General features: G+C 47.0%; 1 protein-coding gene across 1 annotated transcript; it reads left to right on the top strand.

Annotated features, from left to right (window-relative positions):
• Positions 1–2,380: 2,380 nt before the first annotated feature.
• Positions 2,381–23,830, top strand: Got1 (glutamic-oxaloacetic transaminase 1). The gene is made up of 9 exons (XM_006992013.4): positions 2,381–2,630; positions 10,192–10,373; positions 15,778–15,901; positions 16,348–16,460; positions 16,715–16,819; positions 18,513–18,663; positions 18,750–18,915; positions 20,006–20,148; positions 23,034–23,830. Exons 1-9 carry the CDS (start codon positions 2,513–2,515, stop codon positions 23,171–23,173), a joined length of 1,242 nt encoding a protein of 413 aa, XP_006992075.1. The 5' UTR covers positions 2,381–2,512; the 3' UTR covers positions 23,174–23,830.
• Positions 23,831–24,455: the final 625 nt, after the last annotated feature.

The following is a 24,455-nucleotide window of genomic DNA, read 5'->3' as shown; positions in this document are numbered from 1 at the left end:
TTCCACGGTACTGTTCATCATCAAAGGAATTCAGGGCAGGAACTCAAGCAGGGCAAGAACCTGGAGGCAGGAGTTGATGTAGAGGGCGGGGAGATGAGCTGTTTACTGGCTTGCTCCTCATGGCTTGCTCAGCCTGCTTTCTTATAGAACCCAGGACCATCAGCCCAGGGATGGTCTCACTCTCAATGGACTGGGCCCGCCATCATCAATCACTAATTAAGAAAATACCTTGCAGGCTTGCTTCCAGCCTGCTCTTATGGAGGCATGTTCTTAACTGAGGTTGCCTCCTCTCAGATGACTTTAGCTTGTATCAAGTCAAACATGAAACTCCCCAGCACACTATCGCCACGGGTGTGATGGTGGAGATGACTCAGTTGGTCAAAGTGCTTGCTGTGCAGGAGGACCTGGGTTTGGACCCCCAGCACCCATGAACAAGCCAAGTGTGATAGCATGCTTGTAACTCGCGTGCTGGGGAGCGGAGACAGGCAAGTCTCTGAGCTCACTGACCGTACAGTCTAGAAGAGTTTGTGTGTTCTGGGTTCAGTGGGAGACCCTGTCTCAAATAATAAGGTGGAGAGGAACTGAGGAAGATTCCTGACGTTCACCTTGGGCCCATACACCTGTGCACACATGTGCATATTTACCCACACACGTGCTGCTTTGTACATAACAGAACGAATGCACACACACACACACACACACACACACACACACACACACACACACACAAATATTTACTTGATCTTAGCCACACTGACAGTGTTTAGGTAACCTAGGGTTGCTTTTCACTCCGGGAATGACGCAGGGAGTGACCATGACATTGTTGGCTAATGCCGTGAAGACCATACTTCTAAATCAAATTCCAGGAAGGCTAGGTTGCAGAAACAACCTCTTCACAGTAGCCCTCAGGCTGTGATTTTTGGAAGCACTAAGAGGACACGAGGGCTGTTGGACCTTCAGTGTTAGCTTGTGACTGTTGGAGGGGAACAGCGAGACACTGTGGGCAGTCACCTTAAAAAACAAGGCCGTGTTTTTAAAAAGAAAAAGACAGAAAAGGTCAGCAGGTACTGCTCAAAGTTCCCAGGCTTATGTTTGGATGGAAAACTTGTGAAGATTTATTATGTTCTCCTAAGAAAGCCATGATACTGTTTTCTCATGAAATACCAAGGAACTAGCTCCTTCCAACATCTGTTGAATATTTAGTGTAAGAACGGAGGGAGGTTTGCCAGAGCCCAGGCAAAGCGGCATATCATTTACGAGGGGGTGTGGGTGGGGCGCAGTAACAAAGCTAGTATTTAGAGAGCACTTACTGTATGCAACTAAACACTTTATGTGTATTAACACACATAATCCCCACAACAACCCCGAGGAAAACACTATTATCTCCACTTTACAGAGCAGGAACAGGCCTGCCCAAGTTAGTAAGTGGCAGCCAGCTCCAAACCTAACTTTCCTGGCTCCAGAGCGAGGTTCCTACTCATCAGGACGTTTTCTAAAATTGTAATGTCGACAACAAAACGTCCGACGCATAGAAAAGAGAGATTTCTAACCTGCCTGAGGGTTGAGGAAAGGTTTTATGGAGGGCTGACAGACGGAATCTTCAAGGTCAACCAGTGGAGAAAGGATCTGGGCAGAAATAGTCTCGGGGGAAGGAGCCGCCTGACAAAAAGCAGCAGTAGCTTGGGTATCAGCCAATCGATGACAGTACACGTGGGAGGCCTCGCCAGATCCTTCAAGGTCCTTGAGGACCAGGCCCCCCCTTTCTGTAAGTTACCGGGGAGTAAAATTCTCAAACTAGCATGCGCTCATCCCTTACTTTCTGCAGGGTCCCCCCTGCCAGCGCTCAAGGCAGAAAGCACTCCCAGGTTTCTTCCTGGGGAAACACTGAGTGGAGATGGTCAAGGTCACCCAGGCTCGGATACAGCGTGTCCAGGCGGACCACTCGGGTTCTGCGCCCAAATGCCGGGGGCTTGGCTGTCAGCCCTGCCTGGCCAGCTCCGGAACGTGAGCACTGCGGGGGCCTGGCGGGTACAACCACCTGCTCAGCAGGTACAGGAACACCTGTCCTCTGCAATTCCCACGGGCGGGCCACTGCCCCAGGTCTCCAGGCGCCACAAGGGCAAGGAGCCTGTCCTCTGGGGACTCGAGCCACGCGCAACATCCTCATCACCCCAAGGAATAAAAGCCTCAGCGATTGGAACAAGCTATGCCAATCACCCTTGTCCCCGCCCACACCTCCTCCGGTGTAAATCGCACTGGTTGCATCATACGAGCCTCCGATAAGATCCTCTTCTTGAATTGGCTAGTAGAGACTTGTCCCGCCTAACCCATCTTCGTCGGAAGGTTGTGATTGGCTAAGCGCGTTGCCAAGTTCCGGACGCGGTTCGGCCATTGGAAGCCGCGGGCTGTCCCCGCCCGCCGGTGAAGGTGAGAGTCTCCTCCGGTCACCGCGCCCCGCACTGCACCGAGCGGCTCTGGGCTCCCGCTCGACGTCTCGGCAGATCCCGTCGCGATGGCGCCTCCGTCAGTCTTTGCCCAGGTCCCGCAGGCCCCTCCAGTACTGGTCTTTAAGCTCACTGCGGACTTCCGGGAGGATCCAGATCCCCGCAAGGTTAACCTCGGCGTGGGAGGTAAGGATGCAGTGCCCTGGAATGCGAACAGCATGGGGGGACCGTGGGAGGAGCCGAGGCTTACTTTGGTGCCTCCCCGAGAGGGGACCCGGGAGAGAAGGCTGGGATCACGAGGGCATCCACCAACCTACCCATTTTGCAGATGGTGATACGGAGTCCTTGGAAAGAGGCAGTGTGTTCAAGGTCACGCAGAACAGGTGTAGAATCTGGGACACAAACGTCGTTTTTCTGTTTCGCCATCCTGCGTTCTTTATAGTCCACGCTCTAAAGGAGGGAGAATTCTAATAGCTTTGGGGTCGTGGTCAGCCGGCAAGTGGGAAATGAAAGAGCTGTTAGCCTAATGGAGCTGTGGTCTGGGCTGAGTGAGCAGCAGGTACCAGTTAGGAAGCCTGTCAAACCACGTGGGAGAAGATCTAGGTTTGGTTTATTCTCAGAATGGAGCAGATGCAGCCCAGCTCAGGGCCCACACATCTGGTCATTTCCTGATCGTTTTCCTTGAACCAGTTTAGCCTTCTAAGGACGTCGGAAAGTATCTGACTCTCCTTTTAACTCGAGCCTCCAGCGACTTGGTTATAACTGTCACTTTGATGTTGGAAGCTCACGGAGTTTGGTTTGCATTTGCCCATATGCAGAGGCCAGCCAAGAGAGAAGAGTGAGTAGATGGTGACGGATGGAAATCTCTAGAAGGTTTAGAAAGAAGAAACGGAATTGTTCTGTAGCCAAGGGTGATGTGAAGGGGATTCAGAATCAAGATTCTTATAGGAAATGTGTGTACATAACCCTTTTAACACCCCCCCCCCACACACACACACACTTTATCAAGGAATAAGAGAGGGGCGAGAGAAAATCCTGAAGTCCTGTTTTATTGATGGTGAGTGGGCGTAAATGACATACATATTTTCTCAACTTTTATATGTGTTTGAAACGTCTCAAAATAAAAGCATTAAAAAGTCAGCATTAGTTGTCCCTTCAAGGGAGGGAAATAGGATGTTTTTAGCAGCCAGCAGAACAGGAGAAATGCTACTTGTCTTGAATAAAAATCAGAATGCTCACTATATAAGCTCTGTTGAAATCCAGTCCAGAACCTCCAAGTGTTTCTTTACAGCCTAATTTATATAGAAGAACTGAGGAGGTCGATTGCCGTGGCCCATCTGACAGGGTTTTTTGCCGAAACTAAATGCAGTCACGGGCTTTGAATGAGGCCTGGTGGATAAGCAGGAGTTACATAACTGTAGCTATTTCTGTTGTTGTTTTGGCATTTCTTTGAGTGGGTCTCTTAAAAGAAGTTGAATAAAAATTATCAGCCTAAGAACTGAGAAGTGAACTAGTTGCTGACACTGGGTCAGAAATAAAATACTCACGCACACTAAAACCTCTCCCCTCTAGCATCCAGTCCAGATAACCCGAATCAATCATAGCTCAGATACCCATCTCGGCAGTGACATGCATGCCTTTTGTCACTTTTCCCGGGAACCTAAGAACATGACAAGTGAGGTGTGTACGTAAGTGTACTTCTGCCCACAGCAGTTCTGGGAGTTGTTTTCTGGCTCTCCTGTTTTCAAGGAAGGAGGCTGAATTCAGCCCAGGAGAAAGTATAGTTTGACCCCTAGATGGAGGAGCTGGGATGCTAGCCAGGTCTCAGGCCCTGGGGTCTCCGGCCTCGTCTCTGCTTGGGATACTTTCAGTTGGCCTGGGGGTAACCAGTAACCTGCAGGGAGAAGAGGCAGGAGCCCTGGGTGCTTGGCAACGGGGTGCTCTAATGGGGGGTTACTTGATGCGTTTGAAGCTGAGGTAGCATGAGGTATCAGGACTGAATGACCATCAGAATCTATCAAAAATCTACTCCAAGATTTCCTAGCACGCTCTGTGATTCTGTTAATAGGGTAATTCTACAGTGTGGGGTGATTGTATTGACCCCATCAATTAACCATGGGGTGAAAGAACAGCCGTGTGTGAAGTGTGATATATAAATGAAAGGTGCGGTATGTAGACCTATATGGTCATTACTGTGACCTGTTCTGTGTGGGTGACAGATGGCAGATAGGAGTCTAATCAAAACAGTAGAATAAACGGTCTCGTTCTGCATTTGTATGTCCTGTTTTACTTACACACATATTCCAGTGCACTCTTTATAAAGGAGATTGATTAATTACTGACCTTGAGAATGATGCTTCCTCCCAAGGTCAAAGGTAGTAGAAGGTCCCCCTCTAGGTTCTAGTGATGCTGAACAGTTTTAGAACAAGCTGCTGCTGTATCTCGTTAGCTGGTTCCCACTTGCAGATAGTTTCCCCAGAGATTTTTCTTCTTGCTGGAATGATTCCAATAGTTTTCTTGTCATTCAACAGAGCAGTGTGTCATATTTTTTCACTGTGAAATGTGATGCTTATGGAGTTGATGGCTTCAGTGTTTCTCAAGACCGCTGTCTGGAGACCTTTAAGGACAGAGAGACACAAGTCCAGCCTGATGCAAAGCCTTTCTTTCTCTCTCTCTTTCTTTCTTTCTTTCTTTCTTTCTCTCTCTCTCTCTCTCTCTCTCTCTCTCTCTCTTTCTTTCTCTCTCTCTCTTTCCTTCTTTCTTTCCTTCCTTCCTTCTCTCTTTCTTTCTTTCTTTCTTTCTTTCTTTCTTTCTTTCTTTCTTTCTTTCTTTCTTTCTTTCTTTCTTTCTTTCTTCCTTTCTTGTGTGTGTGTGTGTGTGTGTGTGTGTGTGTGTGTATTGTGAGTGTATATATTCATGTGGAGGCCAGCTGTTAACACTGCCTTGCACTTCTGCTTTCTACCTTTTCTTTTGGGACAGTGTTTCTCACTGAACCAATGCTCACTGACGGCATGACTAGCTGGCTAGTGATCTCAGGGATTTGCCTGTCTCCTCTGTAGCACGAATTCTAATTGGTCTTATTAATAAAAACCCAGAGCCAGATATTGGGGTAAGTGCTGAAAGATCAGAGAAGCAGAGCAGCCAGCCAAAAGGGACCTGAGCTCCTGCCTTCTCCTGCCTTACATTCTTCTCTCTGCCCAGCTCTATCACTTCCTGTCTCCACATCCCTAGTGCTGGAATTAAAGGCGTGAGATCCCAAGGGCTGGGATCAAAGGCGTGTGCCACCACTGCCTGGCTCTGTTTCTTTTAGACTGGATCAATCTTGTGTAACCCAGGGTGGCCTTGAACTCCTGATCTTCCTGCTTCCTCCTCCCAAGTGCTGGGATTAAAGGTGTGTGCCACCACTGCCTGGCCTCTATAGTTATCTCGTGGCTAGCTCTGAACTCTGATCTTTAGGCAAGCTTTATTTGTTAGATCACAAACAAAATATCACATTTCCCCTTTTTGTCTAAAATAGAAAAAGATAACCAATATAAGAAAGACTATATACAATAAATACAGTAACTATATACCTGAGCTTTAGGCGACATGGCCATGCCCAGCTGTTTATGTGGTGCCTGGGATCTGGTCAGGTTTCATGTGTGTGTGGTAGGCACTTGGTCGACTGAACCATCTCTCCAGCCTCAGTCCTTTTTTTAAAAAAATGTGAACGTATCCTTCTTTTGGTCTAGTTAGTTTAGTAGTTATTTTCAGTGTGGCATTTTCTCTCCTTAGATGTTATTTGTTGGTCACATGAGCTGTATCAGGTGTTTCTCAGAGCACAAGGTGGAGAAGGGTCTCAGGGGCGTATGTGCATGGGCTCTTGGGTGTGGACAGGTAAGGGAGGTGGAACCCTTAGGAGGAGATGAGGGTGATAGTTGGATCATTTAACTCTCTGGTCTTCCTTTCTGCAAAGCAAGACTGCTGGGCCTGCTTACAGCTTGTGTGACTGCCCCAGAAGCTTACTCAGGAAGAAAGACCATGGTTCACAGAGCAGAGCTCAGCGGCATGCTGATAAGAAGGCTCCTGATAAAGTGCTCTGTGCTGAGTGCTTTGGGATTTCCTTAGGTATTGCCTATTAAAGTCAAGAAGAAGCCGGGCGGTGGTGGCGCACGCCTTTAATCCCAGCACTCGGGAGGCAGAGCCAGGCAGATCTCTGTGAGTTCAAGGCCAGCCTGGGCTACCAAGTGAGTTCCAGGAAAGGCGCAAAGCTACACAGAGAAACCCTGTCTTGAAAAACTAAAAAAAAAAAAAAAAAAAAAAAAAAGCCAACCAACCAAACAAAAAAACATCAGAAAGGAAGCAAGCTTTCATTGAACTCAATAGTACCAGCCTAACTCTTTGGCAAATAATTTCTGGCCTCAGTTTCCTGATTCCTAATACCCATCTATTTTGTGGTTTGTTAAAATAATTAAATGAGAATAAAGAAATGTGCAGAGTATTTAGTAAATCCTTGTTATTACCATGGCTTCACTTTCCACTAGTGTCTATAATTATGAGAGCTTTCCATCCTGGATCTCCTCACCTAGTACCCTTCTTCTTATTCACCATACGTTCTGGGTCTTCATCAGCTCCCCCCGCCCCCCATGCCCCCACGTACCCACTCATTATCTAGACTAGATGAGTGTTGGGATCTCCAGCAACCCTTTCCCTGGTCCCGCCTGTATGTGTCGGGTCGTTGGGTTCTAGTTTTATGCTTCCTCCGAAGTCCGTCTGTGTATCTTCCCTGGTCTTCATCCCCATCGCCACTGCCTTATTTCAGCTCTTCATTATTTCTCTTCTGGTTCCTTTTGGGAGCCTTCTGACCTAGCTGCTTCTCTCAGTCCTCTGGAGTCTGTTGTCCACGGTGTCACACAGATGATTCTGTTAAAATGTAGAGCTGCTGATGTCACTGCTTTTGAATGTTCCATTAAAACATAAGATCCTTGACCGGGAACTCCCTGTCGGTCTTCCACATAGCCTGCTCCCTGCAAGGCAGAAAAATGCAGAGCCCCAAAGTCTTCTGCCGTCCTGTTCCTCCCTGCCCAGCTGTCCCTTGGACTGGAATGTCCCTCTTCCCTTGTCCACCTTTTAAACCCTTCTTCATTCCCGCGTCATCCTCGGTAAGAGCTTCCCTGACCCGTCGTGGAGAATTTAGGCCCAGTGTGCTGCTGTGTTTCCTAGAAGACAGAGGATACTCGGTGTAGCTTTGCCTAGCCAGGGCCTGCTGTAGGCAGCAGGGCTTGTTGAATGATGATGAGGGACGGGAGGAGGAGCAACAGGAACCACACAGAACAGGAGTAAGAACTCCCCAGCCGAGAGGATCGGTGGCTGTGTGGAGTGCTTGCCTTCCTGTGCTCCAGTCATTCGGGAGTAGTCTACAATCTTGCTTCACTAAGATAGCAACACCCTAGGGTGGGTCTGGAACTGAACCTGGGAGAAACTGGGTGACGAGAAGGTGAGAAGGGAGCTGCTGAATTGGGCAGTTTGCCTTTTCTCACAAAAGTTAACAATGTCTCTCTCCAACCCCCTCGAGCACTGCAGGTTTTTTGTTTTGTTTTGTTTTGTTTTGTTTTGTTTTGTGTTTTTGGTTTTTTAGGGTTTTAGAGTATATAGCAATGGTAAGAACAGCAGTACAATGGCCTTTTCTTTCTTCTGCATGTTTTACAATAACTTAGAATGACATTCTTGTAAATATTAACATACAGCATAGCTGTGTTGTATCTTGTATGTAATACCCAGTCACAGATCTGAAGTTGATAGGTCTGACTTTTCTAAAAAGGCTCACATTTGGTGAGTCTAGATGGTATCCTTTCTGTGTGGTCTAGACATGCATCCGTTCTGTGACTTCTGGAGCCCTCTTTTGAAATGGCCTTGAGCGGTAGGGCTCTCTCCCACAAGAGACCATCTCTAGAATTGTCTCTCTGTAACATGCCATCCAGTTTGATCAACTCTTCTCGCCAGGACTGACGTAAGTTCCACATTTCCCAACATGAAATGGCTTTTCAAAAGATGACGGTTTGGACCTTCACAGTAGTGACATCTCCTCTAAAATCAAGTCCCCCAGAGACTTTGACAGTGACAGCCTTGGGATCTGACTAGGTGATCTGGGCCAAGAGCTCTACACATCTGAGAAATGTCTCAGTGCGTAATAGAAACGTCACTGGCTTCCAAACTGGGTCAGCCGCTCCCTCTTACAGCCTCTGGTTGGTGAATCAGTCTCAGAGTATGATTCATAGCATTCCAATAACCGAACTAACTCCCTTGAGCAAATATAAAAAGTTTACTTCATCAGGAGGAACCTGATTTTTACCTACCAGAATAGTTACTGACGATAAAAGATAGTCATAAAATATGTTCATAAAAAAGCCGCATGTTAAAAAACCCTGTGATGACGTGATCCATATTTTATAAAAGAGTATACATACTGGCACTAAAGACGAAGGATGTGTATTCATGCTCCTATATTGGAATGCTGAGATTATGTTCTTCATTGTTTACTTTTTGGCTAACCTAAACTTCTTACAGTTAATGTGCATTGTTCAGTGAAGTCACCCCAAAATATGAGTTTCTATTTTTTAAAGACAGGGACTGATGTTGGACAGAAATGAACAAAATAAAATGTAGTCAGAATCAGTATTAGAATTTGGTCTCACCTCAGGCATAGGATTGTTGACTGACTTACGCATTGGAGAGGTAAGTGACCCCGTTGGCAATCAGCTCAGAGAGATTACTGACGAGGTTCAAGGCCAAAGCAGCTGCTTGCTGAAGCTGCAATCCAGCATAACTTTAGAGTAGTGTAGGGGGAAATCAGAAGTAGGAAAGATCAAAGTGGCCCAAGGATGTGCTAAACACACTAAAAATGTTGAAGAAATGCCTAGAAATGTACTATGTAGCCTGATTATATGCCGTGAAGTAGATAAAATGGGATCAATGCAAGGCAACGTGAGGCAGTGGTGTGTATGAACAGTGAAAACGGTAAACATCAGCGGATTTCAAAATACACAGAGAGGACAAAGCTGTTTTTAAGTGGGTCCTTGGTCATTGTGTAACTGGTTGCTGGATACCAGGCACAGGACATTGGCTTCCTGTGTGACATGCTTCTGCATCTTTGGGACAACAGCGAGGCAAATGTTCTTTGATTTTCTCCTTCTCTCTCTGTGTTTTTGTTTGTAGGTGCAGAATTTTGGGAAGTAGTTTCAAGCCAGATGTGTCCAACCTTTTGACATTGCAATATGACATTGTCATTGTCTACAAACCTGTTGGGTGATGTCCATAGCTATCCTGGGACACATGTAGACTGTGGGCTGCAGTTACCTGACCTAGACTTTTCTGGAACTCTCTTGGAGGCATGGTTATAGAGCGTGATTGCACTCTTGGTATTGGGACATTCAGAGATGGCTGCAGTTTATAGACATCTCCCTCTCTCACTTGGCCAGTGTCTGTGATGTCCCAATTTTATCTCAGTATTCTAATTCTGGAGATCACATTAAAAGCTTTGTGATCTTCAAGGGAGAAAAGCAGGGTTGTCCCGTGTGGCCAGCACTAACTCAGGCTTGGCCCAGCAAGTGAATGCTCTTTGTTGTTTCTGTCTCTATTCTACTTTGGCTAGAAGGTGGTGGAATTTTCTCTGTTCGCAGAAAGCAGTGGAATTTTCGCTGTTCGCAGTTCCAAACTCCCGGCTTGGACGATGCCTGAGATTCATGTATATCTCTTTTCCCGTACTCAGCATACCGCACGGATGATTCTCAGCCCTGGGTTTTGCCCGTCGTGAGGAAGGTAGAACAGAAGATTGCTAACGACAGTAACCTCAACCACGAGTACCTGCCCATCCTGGGCCTGGCAGAGTTCCGGAGCTGTGCTTCTCGCCTCGTTCTTGGGGACGACAGCCCAGCTCTCAAGGAGAATCGGGTGAGTTTGCGGTATGGATAGTTTTTGTTTAGGAACCATAAATATTAAAAAAAAAGATTGAAAATTCAACTTGAAGGTATTGAATTTTATGTCTTGAGAATTGTCAGAACATATATTTTTGTTATTTATTTCTTTGAAGGCAAGCTGACCTCTTTTAAATTTTATTTATTTACTTATTTTGTATGTGTGGGTATTTTGCTTACATGTATGTCTGTGTTTCCTGTGAGTGAGTACCTGGTGTCCAAGGAGGCCAGAAGAGACATTGGATTCCCCTGGGACGGGAGTTGCAGATGGTTGTGAGCTGCCATGTGGGTGTTGTGACTAGAACCCAGGTCCTCTGGAAGAGCAGCCAGTGCTCTTAACCACACAGCCATCTCTTCAGCAAGTACATTTTTACTTAGTGTGAGCAGATAACGTGGCCATATCCAGAGCTCAGCTTCACTTGTTCGCTTTTGTCTAGTACGTCATCGTTAGCTGCTGGATTTGAAGTAGTTAAAAGGAAGCTAATGGAATCCGAAGAATCTGGGGATACATAGACCGTCTCTGCCATTGCTTTTGGCCTTAGGCAAGTTATTTACCTACTTGGTTTCTGTATCTTCATTTTAGAAAGAAAATAATTTGCAGCTCATCATCCCACTAGGAATTCTCTGAAATTATATGCAGAATTTTGTTTATTTCTGGGGAAAAGTTTCCGTCATTTTAACCAGATTCTTAAATCTGGTTAAATCTGTGATCCCTCAGTATTCAAGAACCAGAATTCTCTGACCTTTCTTATGTTTGGTAATTCTTCTAGCCTTTCCCTCAGAAGCTCCCATTTAACTGCCTGTGTTACAATTACAGACACGTGGAAGAATAGTGTGTTAGAAGTGGACATTGTGAGGTAGGGTGTATATGGTAGGAGGTGGTGGTGTAGAGATTTGAGGAGGAGGGAGACCCTGGAGGCTGCAGATGGGACCTGAGCTGAGTTTGAAGGATGTGTACAGCCAGCCAGGACTCTGACGCTCAGCTCTTGCCCTATATTAATCAGTGTTACCTTCCAGTTTGTAAACTGGACCCTGGGCACACCATGCCAAGCCATTTACACCAGAATCTTGGAGGGGCACAGCCCTCTTTTCTCCCTTCAACCCCGATGGGATTATTTTGATAAAAAGTGCACCCATCAACTCCAAAGTACATCCGGGTTTGAAAACCACAAAGTAGAGAAATAAGAAATTGGGACAGGAGTGTGGGGAGTGGCCCAGGGACAGAGGTGGACAGAAGCAAGTCTAGGTGTATAGAGACTTGCCTAAAGACTAAAGTTTGTGCAGGGGCTACCTAATGAAAGTGTTGTTTGAGAAGGTAAACCCGCTGGGTGGGCGGGAGAGGGGAGAGCAATAGTCCCGGGAGGTGTGATGCAACTGAGCCAGCTGCCCTTGTTACCTCCCAGGCCACGTGGTAATGCAGGTCACGGTTCACACATCGAAAGGACCGTGTTTGTCGACTCATTCGAGGTGTTCCTCACCTGTTGTTTAGAGCAGGTTTCTCCTCTCCAGATGCCCTGATAAGCTGAACTGCGGCAAGGTGAAGTTAAGATTGGCACATGCCTTCCTACACGTGTCTTGAGCGGGGAGGCTCTGGTCAAGGTCTTGGAACCCAGCCCACTGATTAGACAAGTGCTTAACCGTTTGGACTAGGTTTCTGTGGAAGGCTTTGACTTGCCTCAGGGAGCTGAAGGTGTGGGATATGAGTGTTAGGGGGTAGAGGTGGCATGGAAAAGCTGCCCTGAAAGTCCAGTGTTTCCCCAGACAGAAAATGGACACTCTTTAAAAATATATAATAGTTTTATTAATCCTTTGAGAATTTCGTGCGTTGTATTTTGATCATACTCATCCTCGTGTCTTTCAGATCCATTCCCCCAACTCTAACATTGTGCCTTTGTCTTTTAAAAGATAATCGAGTCCAGTTTTGCTGCCCATGTACTCATGGATGTAAGGCCACATCCACTGAAGCCTGGGGCCAGCCATGCTACCTACCAGTGGCCACAGCCTTGAGAAAAACTGACCTTTTCTTCCTCTAGAAGCCATCAGCTCTCAATAGGTCCTCACTTAGGGGTGGGGGTTCATGAACTCCTTCCCAGTCCATGCTAGAATGTTGATTGGTGTGGTCTTATATGGGGGGCGGGGTGCTGTCATGTCTGCTCCAGTCCTCCCCAGCCTCTTTTTTTATCCCCCTCTTCAGCAGTCCCTGAGCCTGGTGTGTGTGTGTGTGTGTGTGTGTGTGTGTGTGTGTGTGTGTGTGTGTGTTATAGATGTCCTATTTGTGACTGAACACTCCACTGACATTTATTCTCTGCAGACTGTGTGTGTGTGTGTGTGTGTGTGTGTGTGTGTGTGTGTGTGTGTGTGTGTGTGTGTGTGTGAGTGTTATAGATGTCCTATTTGTGACTGGACACTCCACTGACATTTACACTCTGCAGACTGACCAGTTGTAGACAGTCTTAGTGAAGTCTGAAAGTGAAGGACTGGGAGTGGGTGCCTGGCTCTGCATACGCCATCGATTACTTAGTTGGGCTGCTGTTGGCAAATGAGAGGCCACGCTGGGGAGCCGTTTCCTCCAAGAAGACTGCATCCTCACACAGTTACTTTGCTGGCAGTGTTCCTCTAAAGTCCGTGGACCTGGGTTTTGACCTCTTAGGACTACTGTAAGAACCTGGGCTGGGGTTCATGGCCTTGACCTGGGAACACAGCCTTGGTCTAGTTCATCTACACTGTGTTTTGATTCCAGAACTTTAACTGTCAGTCTTTATGGCACCGGAAATGTGAAGCTCCTGTTCTGAGGTACTTCCCAGACGCTGCATTGCCAGCTGCTCCTGAGAGCTGAGCTTCTCTCTGTCCTGGAAGTTCTCTCCATATCTTAGTTCAGCCCGCCATCAGCTCGTGTAGAGGCTTGTAATAGCCCCCTTGACCTCCTGGCCTCTAGTCTCCTTTTCATTTCAGTACATTTTTCACACCATGGTTAGAGAGATCTTCCTTATGAAACCAGCCAATTGTGTCAGCTGCTTCCACCCTCCACACCGTGCTCCCCATACTGTGCTCCCTCCACAGTGTGCTCCCCATACTGTGCTCCCCCACACCGTGCTCCCCCACACCGTGCTCCCCCACAGTGTGCTCCCCCACACTGTGCTCCCCCACACCATGCTCCCCCACGGTGTGCTCCTCCACGTCTGCCGGCAGAGTACGGACCAAGTGCATCCCGCCATTCTAAGGTTGTTGCTGTTCCTCAGCCCCACAGGCTCGTCAGGCCCCGGAACCCCGGCCTGGCCTTTCCCTCTGTGTAGAAAGCCCTTCTCGCTTCACCAACTCTCTGGTCCCCACCTCCGAGACCTTCAAGACCTGACCAAGGGTCACCTGTGTGCTGAATCGTTCACTTTCTCAGGTGTGGCCAGTTCTTTATGGTCTCTGAATTATGGTGTGACTGTTTGCTGTCTGGGAATAGCAGAACTCACTGTGTTCTAACTATAATGTCTGATTATATTTTATTTTGTATGTATGAGTGTTTTGCCTGCATGTATATGTGAGCTGAATGGGTGCCTGGTGCCCATGGAGGTCAGAGGAATGTTCCAGTTCCTCTGGAACTGAAGTGTAGGTTCAGGGAACCGAAACCAGGTCCTCTGCAAGGGCAGCAGCTGCTGAGCTGTGTCTCCAGCACCCTATAATGTCTAATTTTATAAGGCCTTTTTCCTGAGTATGTGATCCTGGCCAGGGATCACGGCTTGCTTATTTACTTTGCACACATTGCACATTTAGATCACGGGACTTCTGAGAGTCTCAGATGTTTGAGTTAGTCATTCACTTGCTCGTCAGAAGGGCCAGACACTAGACGCTGCTAGTATCCATCCAGCAGTGACCGCACAGGCGGCCACACGGACAGCCTTTGTTTCAGCTTACTGTGTTAAAGTTGACAGAAGCTGTAGAAAGAGGAGAGGGAGGGTGCTAGCCATGGGGGAGGGAGGGAGGCTGGATTCACTCTTCACTGGAGTGGTCAGGAGAGGAGGAGGAGGAGGAGTGGAGACAAGACATGAAGAGTGAGCCAGAAGGCAAACAGTAACGGTATCTTCCTTCTACAGCGTTCCTTTCCAGGGTTACCATGACCAGGTTCCTCGCCTGTTTTGAAGGAGCCCAATTTCTAGGACTCTTGCTGCTTCTTATTACTTGTCCATTTTCAGACTTTAGGACTGCGACAAAATGTCCATTTTCATCTCCTCCCGTAGAGCAGTGTCAACATAGGTAGGAGACAGGTTTCTCTGGGTAGCCCAGGCTGTCCTGGATCTCGCTCTGTAGACCAGGCTGGCCTCGAACTCAGATCCACATGCCTCTGCCTCCTGAGTGCTGGGATTAAAGGTGTGCACAACCAACGCCGGGCTCTCTCTCTCTCTCTCTCTTTAATTACATGGTGCTGGGGATTGAACCCAGAGCTCTTCACATGCTAGGCAAATGCCTTACCACTAACTACATCCCCAGCTGCCTCCTTTTTGTTATAGACTCTTCCACGGGATCCTTTTGTGATCCTTACTCTTGTAGACATATTAGACAACATCCAATTTATGTCATTTCTCTACTGAAGGAGTTATGCTGAAGCCTAACTAGAATTTGAAGGGTCAAATCAAAGAGGTAGACTGTGTGACATACAGAGGACAGAGTGACCAGATCCGCAGCGGGAAGACCTCATCTGTGCCTACCCACGACCCTAACCATTTATTTCTCTCAGTCTGTTTCCTCATTTGTCAACTGGGGACATAGAATTCATTTTTTTGGGCATGTGTGGCACAAATAAGACCCTCTATGAAGGTGTTTTTGTAAATGGTAAAAATGGGGTTTTTAGTATTGCCCGTGTTAAGACTCTTTAAGCTGAGAGGAAACTGAGGAAGAGAACAAAGAATCTACCTGCCTGTCATCTTTGTTAGGGAGGACACATTACCGAGGATTAATCAACTGCATTCTGGAGCTCAGTGGAGTCAGCTGGACGTACGTTTCCAGGACTGCCACTAAAAGGGGTGATCTTGGGATGGGTGCCGAAAGGAGGGGCCGCGTTCCAGGGTGCACACTGACGTGGCCTAGGTCCTTCCTCTTCCTGTGTTCAGAAGGGAAGTTCCTCCTGGAGTCAGGACTATGAGCTCAAACTGGCCCCTCTGCTCACTGGCTGGTGACAGAGCAGGGGCTGAATCTCTCACCTTTGTTCTTCTGTGTCCTCACTTGTGAACACAAGCAGGTAATAGGACCTTGGGTACTTGTTGGAAGTTTTGATGAACTCATACATTAGGGGATTTGCAAAGAACAGGCACAGAGTAAGTACTCATTATTGTCTTATTCTTGCGACTATTAGCTAATCTCACCATTGTCAATCTGTGACCCCAAATCTCTCTCAGGTTGGAGGTGTGCAGTCTTTGGGAGGAACAGGTGCACTTCGAATCGGAGCTGATTTCTTGGGGCGATGGTACAACGGTATAGACAACAAGATCACACCCGTCTATGTGTCGTCGCCAACCTGGGGTGAGCCTGTAGCTGTGGGAGAGGAGAGCAGAGCATCTGGGAGGGCTGGCCTCGGGACCCTCAGTGACGGCGTGGAAGGTGTAATCCATCCCTGGAAGGCGGCTCGCGCGCGGAGCCTTTGGGCACTGGATTGCAGCAGCATCTAGAGAAAGCTGCTGCTCAGATTTCAGCCAGGAACACCTTTCCCCAAGATTCTTGCATTTCAGTCTGTGCTGAGGGCATCCGCCATAAAGGCGGATGCAGGAGGCGGCACCGTAGGCTGCGAGGCTGGAGTTCTTGTAACTGGTTTTACTCGTTCCTGGTACTCTAACTCAATAGCCAGCTAGCCTCTACAGCACCCAGTGGACGCGGAGCCCCGGGGGCCTGAGGCTCACCTGTGTTCCCTCTGATTACGCCACCACCTTGTGTTCGTAAAAGCTCTTAACATTTGTCCCTCTGCTTTTCAGAGAACCATAATGCTGTGTTTTCCGCTGCTGGTTTTAAAGACATTCGGTCCTATCGCTACTGGGATGCAGAGAAGCGAGGGCTTGACCTCCAGGGTTTCCTGGAAGATTTGGAGGTAGGTGGTTTAGAAGAACAGTGTCGGAGCAGTAGGGGAAGCTTTCGGATCCGTTGATAAGTGGGATCCTGAGACCTTTTCTCCGAATCAGATAGTGCATTCTGGAATAGCGTGCAGGGAATGATCTGGTAAGAGAGAGAGGGGAAAGGCTAAGACTGTGGTTACTGTTTGCCCTTTTTATTGTGACCATGTCCTGCCGACCACCTCCTGAGCTCCCTGCTCTGTCGGAGCTGATGTCGCTTTCTTATTTCCAGAACGCTCCTGAGTTCTCCATCTTTGTCCTCCATGCCTGTGCACACAACCCAACCGGGACCGACCCGACTCCAGAGCAGTGGAAGCAGATTGCTGCTGTCATGAAGGTAACTGCTTCTCCGGAGCATCTCTGTTAAATAGGATGCAGGGCTTCATTCCAGGTAGTTGTTATTACTTAATTATTTAAAGGCACAGCCTGCTTATTGAAGGGTCTGAAAAGCAGAAAGAAGTCCAAAGAAGAAAATAGATACTAACTGTAAATCATATTACCCCAACAGGCACCAGTAGTGTTTAAGTGGGTGGAATATTAGGGTTTGTGTTGTTTTTAAAATGTATATATATTTTACAGAGGTGGAATCATTTTGTTAATACTATTTTGCAGCATTTCCCCCTTTTATTTTTTTATATACACACCATTTAATGTTTTACAGCATCACTTTTCATAGTCATATGATCCTTTCATGGATATGCCATCTTGGGGATTGAGTAAATCAGTTGAGGAATGTTTAGGTTTCTTTCAGATTTCTTGGATATATATATATTAATGTATGTATATATCAATTTACATAGTAAAACTTTATCTCTTTAGAATTGCTTTCTAGAGGAGAGTTTCTAGCTTAAAGTGTATATTTCCATCAGCATGCTTGTGGGATACTTACTAGGCTACTCTTAGGTATTGGGCACCATTGGGGTCTGGTAATGAACATAGCAGATCTAGCCCCTGCTCTGAAGAGCACATAGCCTGTTTGGGAAGAACAGTACAGTGTTAGAGCAACTTTGATAATGTGAGATGCTGCATGGGTGAGGTCTGTGATTAGCACAGCCCAGATTTTATTGCTAGTGATAGGCTAAAGCCTTTCTGGAAGAAGTGGTCTCCATGCTGAGTCTCGGAAAGGAAGAGATGAGAAGACATTGTCGGGAGAGAACTGATGGAAAGCTGGCGGATAGAGGGGGGTCAAGGCCACAGCCCCACCCAGGCAGACAGCATGTCCATTTAAGGAAGTGAAGGACATTTTCATTATTGCCTGGAGTTCTGGGGGGTCAAGGGAGGGCAAGTGATGTGTCTAGAGAGTAAATCGGGCTGACCCTTAAGATCACCCCGATATCACGGTGCGGAATATGTCAGAGGGAAGCTGGATGAGGTGGCTGGGAGAGAAGTTGGATGTTGCCAGCGTCCGAGAGGGCGTTCGTTACTAGCCACCAGATGAAGTAGGTGGTGAGGGGGAAAGGGAGATCCCAGCAGCTCCGCAGGAGACTGGACCGGCGGGAATTAGGTGCTAAGATGTGGGGAATGAGCTGCAGGATTTGAGCAAAGGTACACTCGGGCTTCTGTTTGGACAGTTCAGGAGAGGGAAGAGGTTTGTGCATTCAGTGTCAAAGGCACAGGTTCAGCATGGGGGGGACTCTGAAGAGATGAGGTCAACCAGAGTAGAGAGCCTGCTTCATCTTGACTAACTGGTAGGGAAGCTCTGAGACGAGGAGGCCCTGGGGTTGCCAGACCTCAGTTAGCTTATCATGCTAGGAATTCCTGCAGAGGGATCCACGGACACAGGGCAGTATCTCCCGAAATCAGCCCTGCTGGCAAAGCAGGTGGATGGAAGTGGTTGTTTCCTGCTTGCTGTTCAGTGAAACAGAATTAGGTGCAAAGTGGCAGGTGGATAAGTGAATGCATCCAGACAAGACATACAGGGAAGGTTCAGGGTAGAACTTCCTCCCAGGCGCGGAATGGGGAAGGAAGGGCCGGCGTCTGAGGCTGCTTCCAGAGGACGTCCTGCCCTGACTCGCTTTCCTTCCCGACAGCGCCGTTTTCTGTTCCCCTTCTTTGACTCAGCCTATCAGGGCTTTGCATCTGGAGACCTAGAGAAAGATGCGTGGGCCGTTCGCTACTTTGTGTCTGAAGGCTTCGAGCTCTTCTGTGCCCAGTCCTTCTCCAAGAACTTCGGGCTCTACAGTGAGTGCTTTCCAGAGTTGCAGCCCTGCCTCCCTGCCCTTCAATGCCGCGTCAGCTGCTAAGCCTGGCTCTTATCTTCTCCTTAGACGAGAGAGTGGGGAATCTGACCGTGGTTGGAAAAGAATCTGAGAGCATCCTGCGGGTCCTTTCCCAGATGGAGAAGATTGTGCGAATCACTTGGTCCAATCCTCCTGCCCAGGGAGCCAGGATAGTGGCCTCCACCCTCTCTGACCCTGAGCTCTTTAAGGAGTGGTAAGGGGCTTGAATCCTGATGTGTGAGGGTGGGAATGCAGAACTGAATTGTTCAGTTGCATTTGCCTAGGTCTTGTCCTTTTATCGTGGGAGAGGCAGAACGCTATTATTTTAACCTCTCTGAAATTCAGGCATTTCCATAAAGTGGGACTGGTACCCATGTCATGTGTGTGGTAGCACAGCCTCTGAGATGTGGAGTAGTCCTGCAGTGTGATGGATCTCCGTTCTTCATTCCTTCACTGTCCAGTCTTCCTTTCGTAAGCTGGAGGACAGGAATTCCCGAAAGGATTAGCTGTCTGGCTTCAAGGCAGTGTGACCATTTTGGGGTTCTCTTTTCTTCCTGTGCATATACAGGATGATGACATTTAGCTTATAGATAGACTAGACATAGTAGAAAAGGCTCGTGATAATAACTAATAAATGGAGCCATGATAACATTATACTTCAGTCTTAGGAAATCTTTACTTCTGGAATTTTCCACTTACAGTTTTCTGACTGGGGTTACCTGAACATAATTGAGATGACAGGAAGTGAAACCATAGATGAGGTTGAAGACCTGTATCTTATCTTATTTGAGAAGACCATGGCTTTCATGTAATGCTGTTAGATCGATTAGGTCTAATGGAATACATGATCCTGTTGGTATCACACCCCAGTGAAGCCTGAAAGGGATGTTAGTGTGTTACAGCCGGGGTACCGTGGAGCATCTCTGGGCTCGATCGGTAAGCACAGTGCTTGCCGGCCCTTCCTTGTGTCTGTGTCTCTGCTGTTGATCCATCTGTCCAGGAACACAGGACAGGAACCATAATAGGCAGGTCGTGATCTCATGGTAAGCCTTCGGTGTAAATTTCAGAATGGTTTGCTTTTTGTTTTAGGTACAGGGTCTCTCTATGTGGCTCTAGCTAGCCTGGAACTGTAGACCAGGCTGGCCTCAAACTCACAGAGATCCTCCTGCCTCTGCCTCCCCAGTGCTGGGATTAAAGGTGTATGCCACCACTGCCCGACTAAATTATAGTTTTTAAACCCATGTGTTTCTGTGAACTGTCTTCATCTATGTGAATGGGTGTTGATACCAGTGTCCATGCCTCAGGACAGGTAATGTGAAGACAATGGCTGACCGGATTCTGACCATGAGATCTGAACTCAGGGCACGGTTAGAAGCCCTCAAGACTCCTGGGACCTGGTCTCACATCACCGAGCAGATCGGAATGTTCAGCTTTACTGGGTTGAACCGTAAGTGGCCCCCAACCCCTTGAGTGTGTGTATGACATGGAGTGGCCCCCAACCCCTTGAGTGCGTGTATGACATGGAGTGGCCCCCAACCCCTTGAGTGCGTGTATGCACATGGATGCAGTAGTTCTTAGCCAGCGGCTGCCAATTGGTCAGACGCCACGGTGGATCAGAACAAGTTAGGGTTTCTCAGTCGTTATCTCCTGAGCTACTCGAATCTCAGGAGCACTGTTGTGCTCTGCCGTCCCCACCCTGACTTTGGTATTTTCATTTTTATGGGTTAGAAAGTGGCTCATTGCTAGCTGGGAAATTTCAGGGTTTATAACCCGGATCTTTAATTTATAATCAGTTTCTCATAAATTGTCAAGTGCCTTTGGCTTTACTTTAATCATTTACCTTAATCATAAATACTACGTGATTGCTTAGGTACCAAAATTATTATTATTTTTTTTTTTAAGATTTATTTATTTATTATGTACACAGAAGAGGGTGCCAGATCTCATTACAGATGGTTGTGAGCCACCATGTGGGTGCTGGGAATTGAACTCAGGACCTCTGGAAGAGCAGTTGGTGCTCTTAACCTCAGAGCCATCTCTCCAGCCCCCCAAAATTATTATTTTTGTTGTTGTTGTTTTTGTTTTTTTCAAGACAGGGTTTCTCTGTGTAGCCCTGGCTGTCCGGGAACTCACTTTGTAGACTAGGCTAGCCTCGAACTCACAGAGATCCACCTGTCTCTGCATTCCGAGTGCTGGGATTAAAGGTGTGTCTCACCACTGTCTGGCTTGGGACCAAAATTCTTAACAGGTCTTTTGCAGTCTCCAGGTAGTACCTTCAAAAAGATGTTGGAAAGTTTTCATAAATTTAAAAGTTGGATAGGTAGTTGGGATTAAAAGCTGATTGGGAATCTCATGGGCATGATTTTGGCCAGCTGTCAGCAGAGCTCCCTTATGATAGAGGACTGGTTATTTAATGAGCAATTTCTGAGCCCCTGCTGGATACCGCTGTGAGCCTGGTGTAGGAGTGGCCGCTCACCTGTCCTCCTGGGGGTTCTTGAGAGGGATGGATATGTGCTGGGTTCTGTTGTAGGTGGGAAACCAGAGGCTCTAGCCAAGGGTCATGTCAGGCTGTCAGAGTGCTAGTTTGAAATGGGCTGAGAAAAAAAAAACCGGAGATAAATAGAAAGATGTGATCAAGGTGGTACTACAGACCCTCTTGAACTACTTTGTGTTGAAATGAGGCTGCCTCAGAAAGTAGTGAATGGCTCAGTTAGGTAAAGGTGTCCTCACCATTAGAGGATAGAGAATTCCTTGGCTGAGAAGTCATTTTTGTGCAGTTGTAAAAGTAGTGATACAGAAATGAGCATCTCCTAAAAGGGATATCCACAAGAAGGGATAGCCCCACCCTAAGATAGCCTTATTCTACTACTATTCAGAGTAGGAAATGGTTTTATTGTAACTTGAAAATTGGTAGGAATACACTTGAACCTGACTATTCTTAGCATGTGACATCACTCATCATTTTTAAACAACAGTCCTGTGTTTTTCTTCCCCTCATTTTTCTTAAAACATACAGAGCCAGGTGTGGTAGTGCACAGCCCTTAATTCCAGCACTCGGGAGGCAGAGGAGGGTGCTGAACTTTTCCTATGCTCCATCTGTGAAATGGGGATGATAAGGTTGTCACCAAGAATACTGAAGTGCTTAGAACACGGTCTAGCATGCTGGGTTTGCCCAGCGACCGGTGGGATTTTATTCTTCTATTACATGTCTTTAACGTGCTAATTAAGCAGAAATCTGCTAGGATCCTGTCACGGTTTTGCAGTAAACCAAATCACCATAGTGATTGTAGGATTGAGGAAGAGCAGCTTGCCCTTCCTTTTCCACTTTTCTATGTGGTGCCTGGGCGCCATGTGTGGACGGATTTTCTTTGAGGTGCCAGCTCACAAAAAATGACATGGAGACTTATTAATTATGAAAGCTCGGCTATAGCTTAGGCTTGCTTTTAACTAGCTCTTATAACTTCAGTTAACCCATTTCTATTAATCTACATGTTGCCACATGGCCCATGGCTTTTACCTCTCCTCCTGAATGTCCTGCTTCCTCTCCGTCTCCTTGATATCTCTCTCCCACCTAGATTTATCTTCTTTCTCTTTCTCTCTCTCTCTCTCTCTCTCTCTCTCTCTCTCTCTCTCTCTCTCTCTCTCTCTCTCCCTCTCCCTCTCTCTCTCTCTCTCTCTCTGCCTTAAAGTCCTGCCTAGCTATTGGCCATTCAGCTCTTAATTAAACCAATCAGAAGGTACCTTGGCAAAGACATATCTTCAGTGTACAGAAAGATTATTGCATCCAGGGAGGCTGAGGAGTAAATGGGGATCTGACGGTCCTAGGTCATGGGGTCTGGGTAGTTCCTCAGCCTTTTGGTTCATTCACATGTCATTTATCAGTACATCCCGATGGGCTCCTGTCAAATGTATTGTGACATGAAATACTGACTGGAGGTCGTTAGATGCTCAGGTCTAAGCAGCTAGACTGGAGGAGACACAAAGCTGGCGTTGTGTAACCAGTTTTCCCTGTCAATGTATTGTCCTTAGGTCTGATGGTTATTCTTAATGAGAGGGCTGTCCAATGTACAAGGCCCAGTTGGGAGGTAGTCCCAGATTCAAAGCTACCCTTCTGTAGTCAGATTGTGAACATCCTGAAAACTGAACATTAAGTACTGAGAAGAAGTCTTTCCAGGATCTAATAAGTAGTTTTTTATTTGTTGATTGGACAAAAGGACAGAGTAATCCTTTTGTTTAGCTTGTCTGTGTCAAAGAGGGTAGATTGCAACTGTCCTGTGGTCTCTGAACGTCCACTGCTCAAGTCAGCATGCTGCTCTTCTGTCTTCTTCACAGCCAAGCAGGTTGAATATCTGGTCAACGAGAAGCACATTTATCTACTGCCCAGCGGTCGGATCAACATGTGCGGCTTAACCACCAAAAACCTAAGTTACGTGGCTTCCTCCATCCACGAAGCTGTTACCAAAATCCAGTGAAGAAACACCACGTAGTCTGTGCCACCAAAGCGGTTCTTTGTCCCGTCTTCCCTGCCCGCGAGAACCTAGTTGTACATGTCCTGGATTAGAATTGACCATGGTGAGGCAGCCACTGTCTAGCTGGCCCCACGTGAAGAAGACTTCCTGAAATGAGCTGGGGGCCCGGGGATTGGAGCCGTTTGGAAGCCAGAGCAAATCAAGGTTGCTTAAGAATAAAAAGTACTTTGCAATGAGATAGAGTTAGCTTGCCTTCCTCTAGCATCCTGCAGGAGTGCTGCCCGTGGAACCGTGGACTTCTGCATGTTGCTTGACTCTGTACAAAGTCCAGTCCCAAAGATCAAGTTGTCCGAGGAGCCGGGTGTGACTGTGGGTGTCGGCTGGGGCATTAAAACTCATCATCTCCACCCAAGTCTCTTGTCTCCCTGATCTTTCTGCATGGTTGTGTCCCTTGTCTGAAACATGAGTTTATTTAAGGTAACTGTGACAGATACTTACATCGTGACACACAAATGGATATACATATTTAACTGAAATAAAAGTCCCACTAAATGGTACTTGCTCTTGTGATGTGTAGCATATAAGAAAATGTGATATTTTCTTAGTTTATTCTGTTGTGGTCTGTTTCATTTAAAAAATAAAAACGCTGATCAAGACACATGGAATTGAGTTTGTGTTCCATTAATGAATTGTGACCCAAAATTTAGAATGAAGGCTTTAGAGGAATTCCCTAGTGGCTAAAAGAAACCAAACCAAACTAAACCAAAATGTGTTCTTGAAATAATGAAGTTGTAGTGGACTCATGGCTGTGAGTCCATGTTGCTTTTATGGGTTTATCATTCAGAGGACGCCATGTTCTTAAGAAACTGGGATGATGTCATTTAGAGCAAGCCTAGAATACCAGCCCTTCCCGGAACAGCTGGAGCACCTCCTGGCATACTGGAAAAAAATACAGATGCTTAAACACGTCACAATTTCCCGAGTCCAGGGACTCTGCAAATGCTGGTTGTGGAAAATTGGTGTGGTTGTCTTACTTTAAACAACAGAGTTACCACTTGGGAGTTTCAAAATATTTCCAAGTGGCTTTTCAGTATTTCCTGGGACTCCCCGTGAGGTACAAAATCCTATAGTTTTCAAGATGATTGGCTCCTGGAAGTCACCAGGTCCAGCCCCCCTTCCCTAGTGAACAGTTGGCTTCATGTTGTCCCTGACTCACCCTCCTCTCATCTGGGTGTGGTGAGGAAGTCTTTCCAAGCTTAGCAAGGCACTCTAGTCTGCTAGTAGT

Source organism: Peromyscus maniculatus, chromosome 1 (assembly GCF_049852395.1).
Source record: "Peromyscus maniculatus bairdii isolate BWxNUB_F1_BW_parent chromosome 1, HU_Pman_BW_mat_3.1, whole genome shotgun sequence".
Taxonomy (NCBI): Eukaryota; Metazoa; Chordata; class Mammalia; order Rodentia; family Cricetidae; genus Peromyscus; species Peromyscus maniculatus.
Note: the sequence above shows the minus strand (reverse complement) of the source record. Positions and strands in the feature narration are given on the sequence as shown.

What these genes read in the sequence shown, in the direction of transcription:
- Got1 (XM_006992013.4), top strand. Translation starts at nt 2,513, where the DNA reads ATGGCGCCTCCGTCAGTCTTTGCCCAGGTCCCGCAGGCCCCTCCAGTA. An exon ending in AGATTGCTGCTGTCATGAAG is followed by an intron (nt 16,820 to 18,512) that starts GTAACTGCTTCT and finishes CCTTCCCGACAG; the next exon opens with CGCCGTTTTCTGTTCCCCTT. An exon ending in CCTGAGCTCTTTAAGGAGTG is followed by an intron (nt 18,916 to 20,005) that starts GTAAGGGGCTTG and finishes TCCATGCCTCAG; the next exon opens with GACAGGTAATGTGAAGACAA.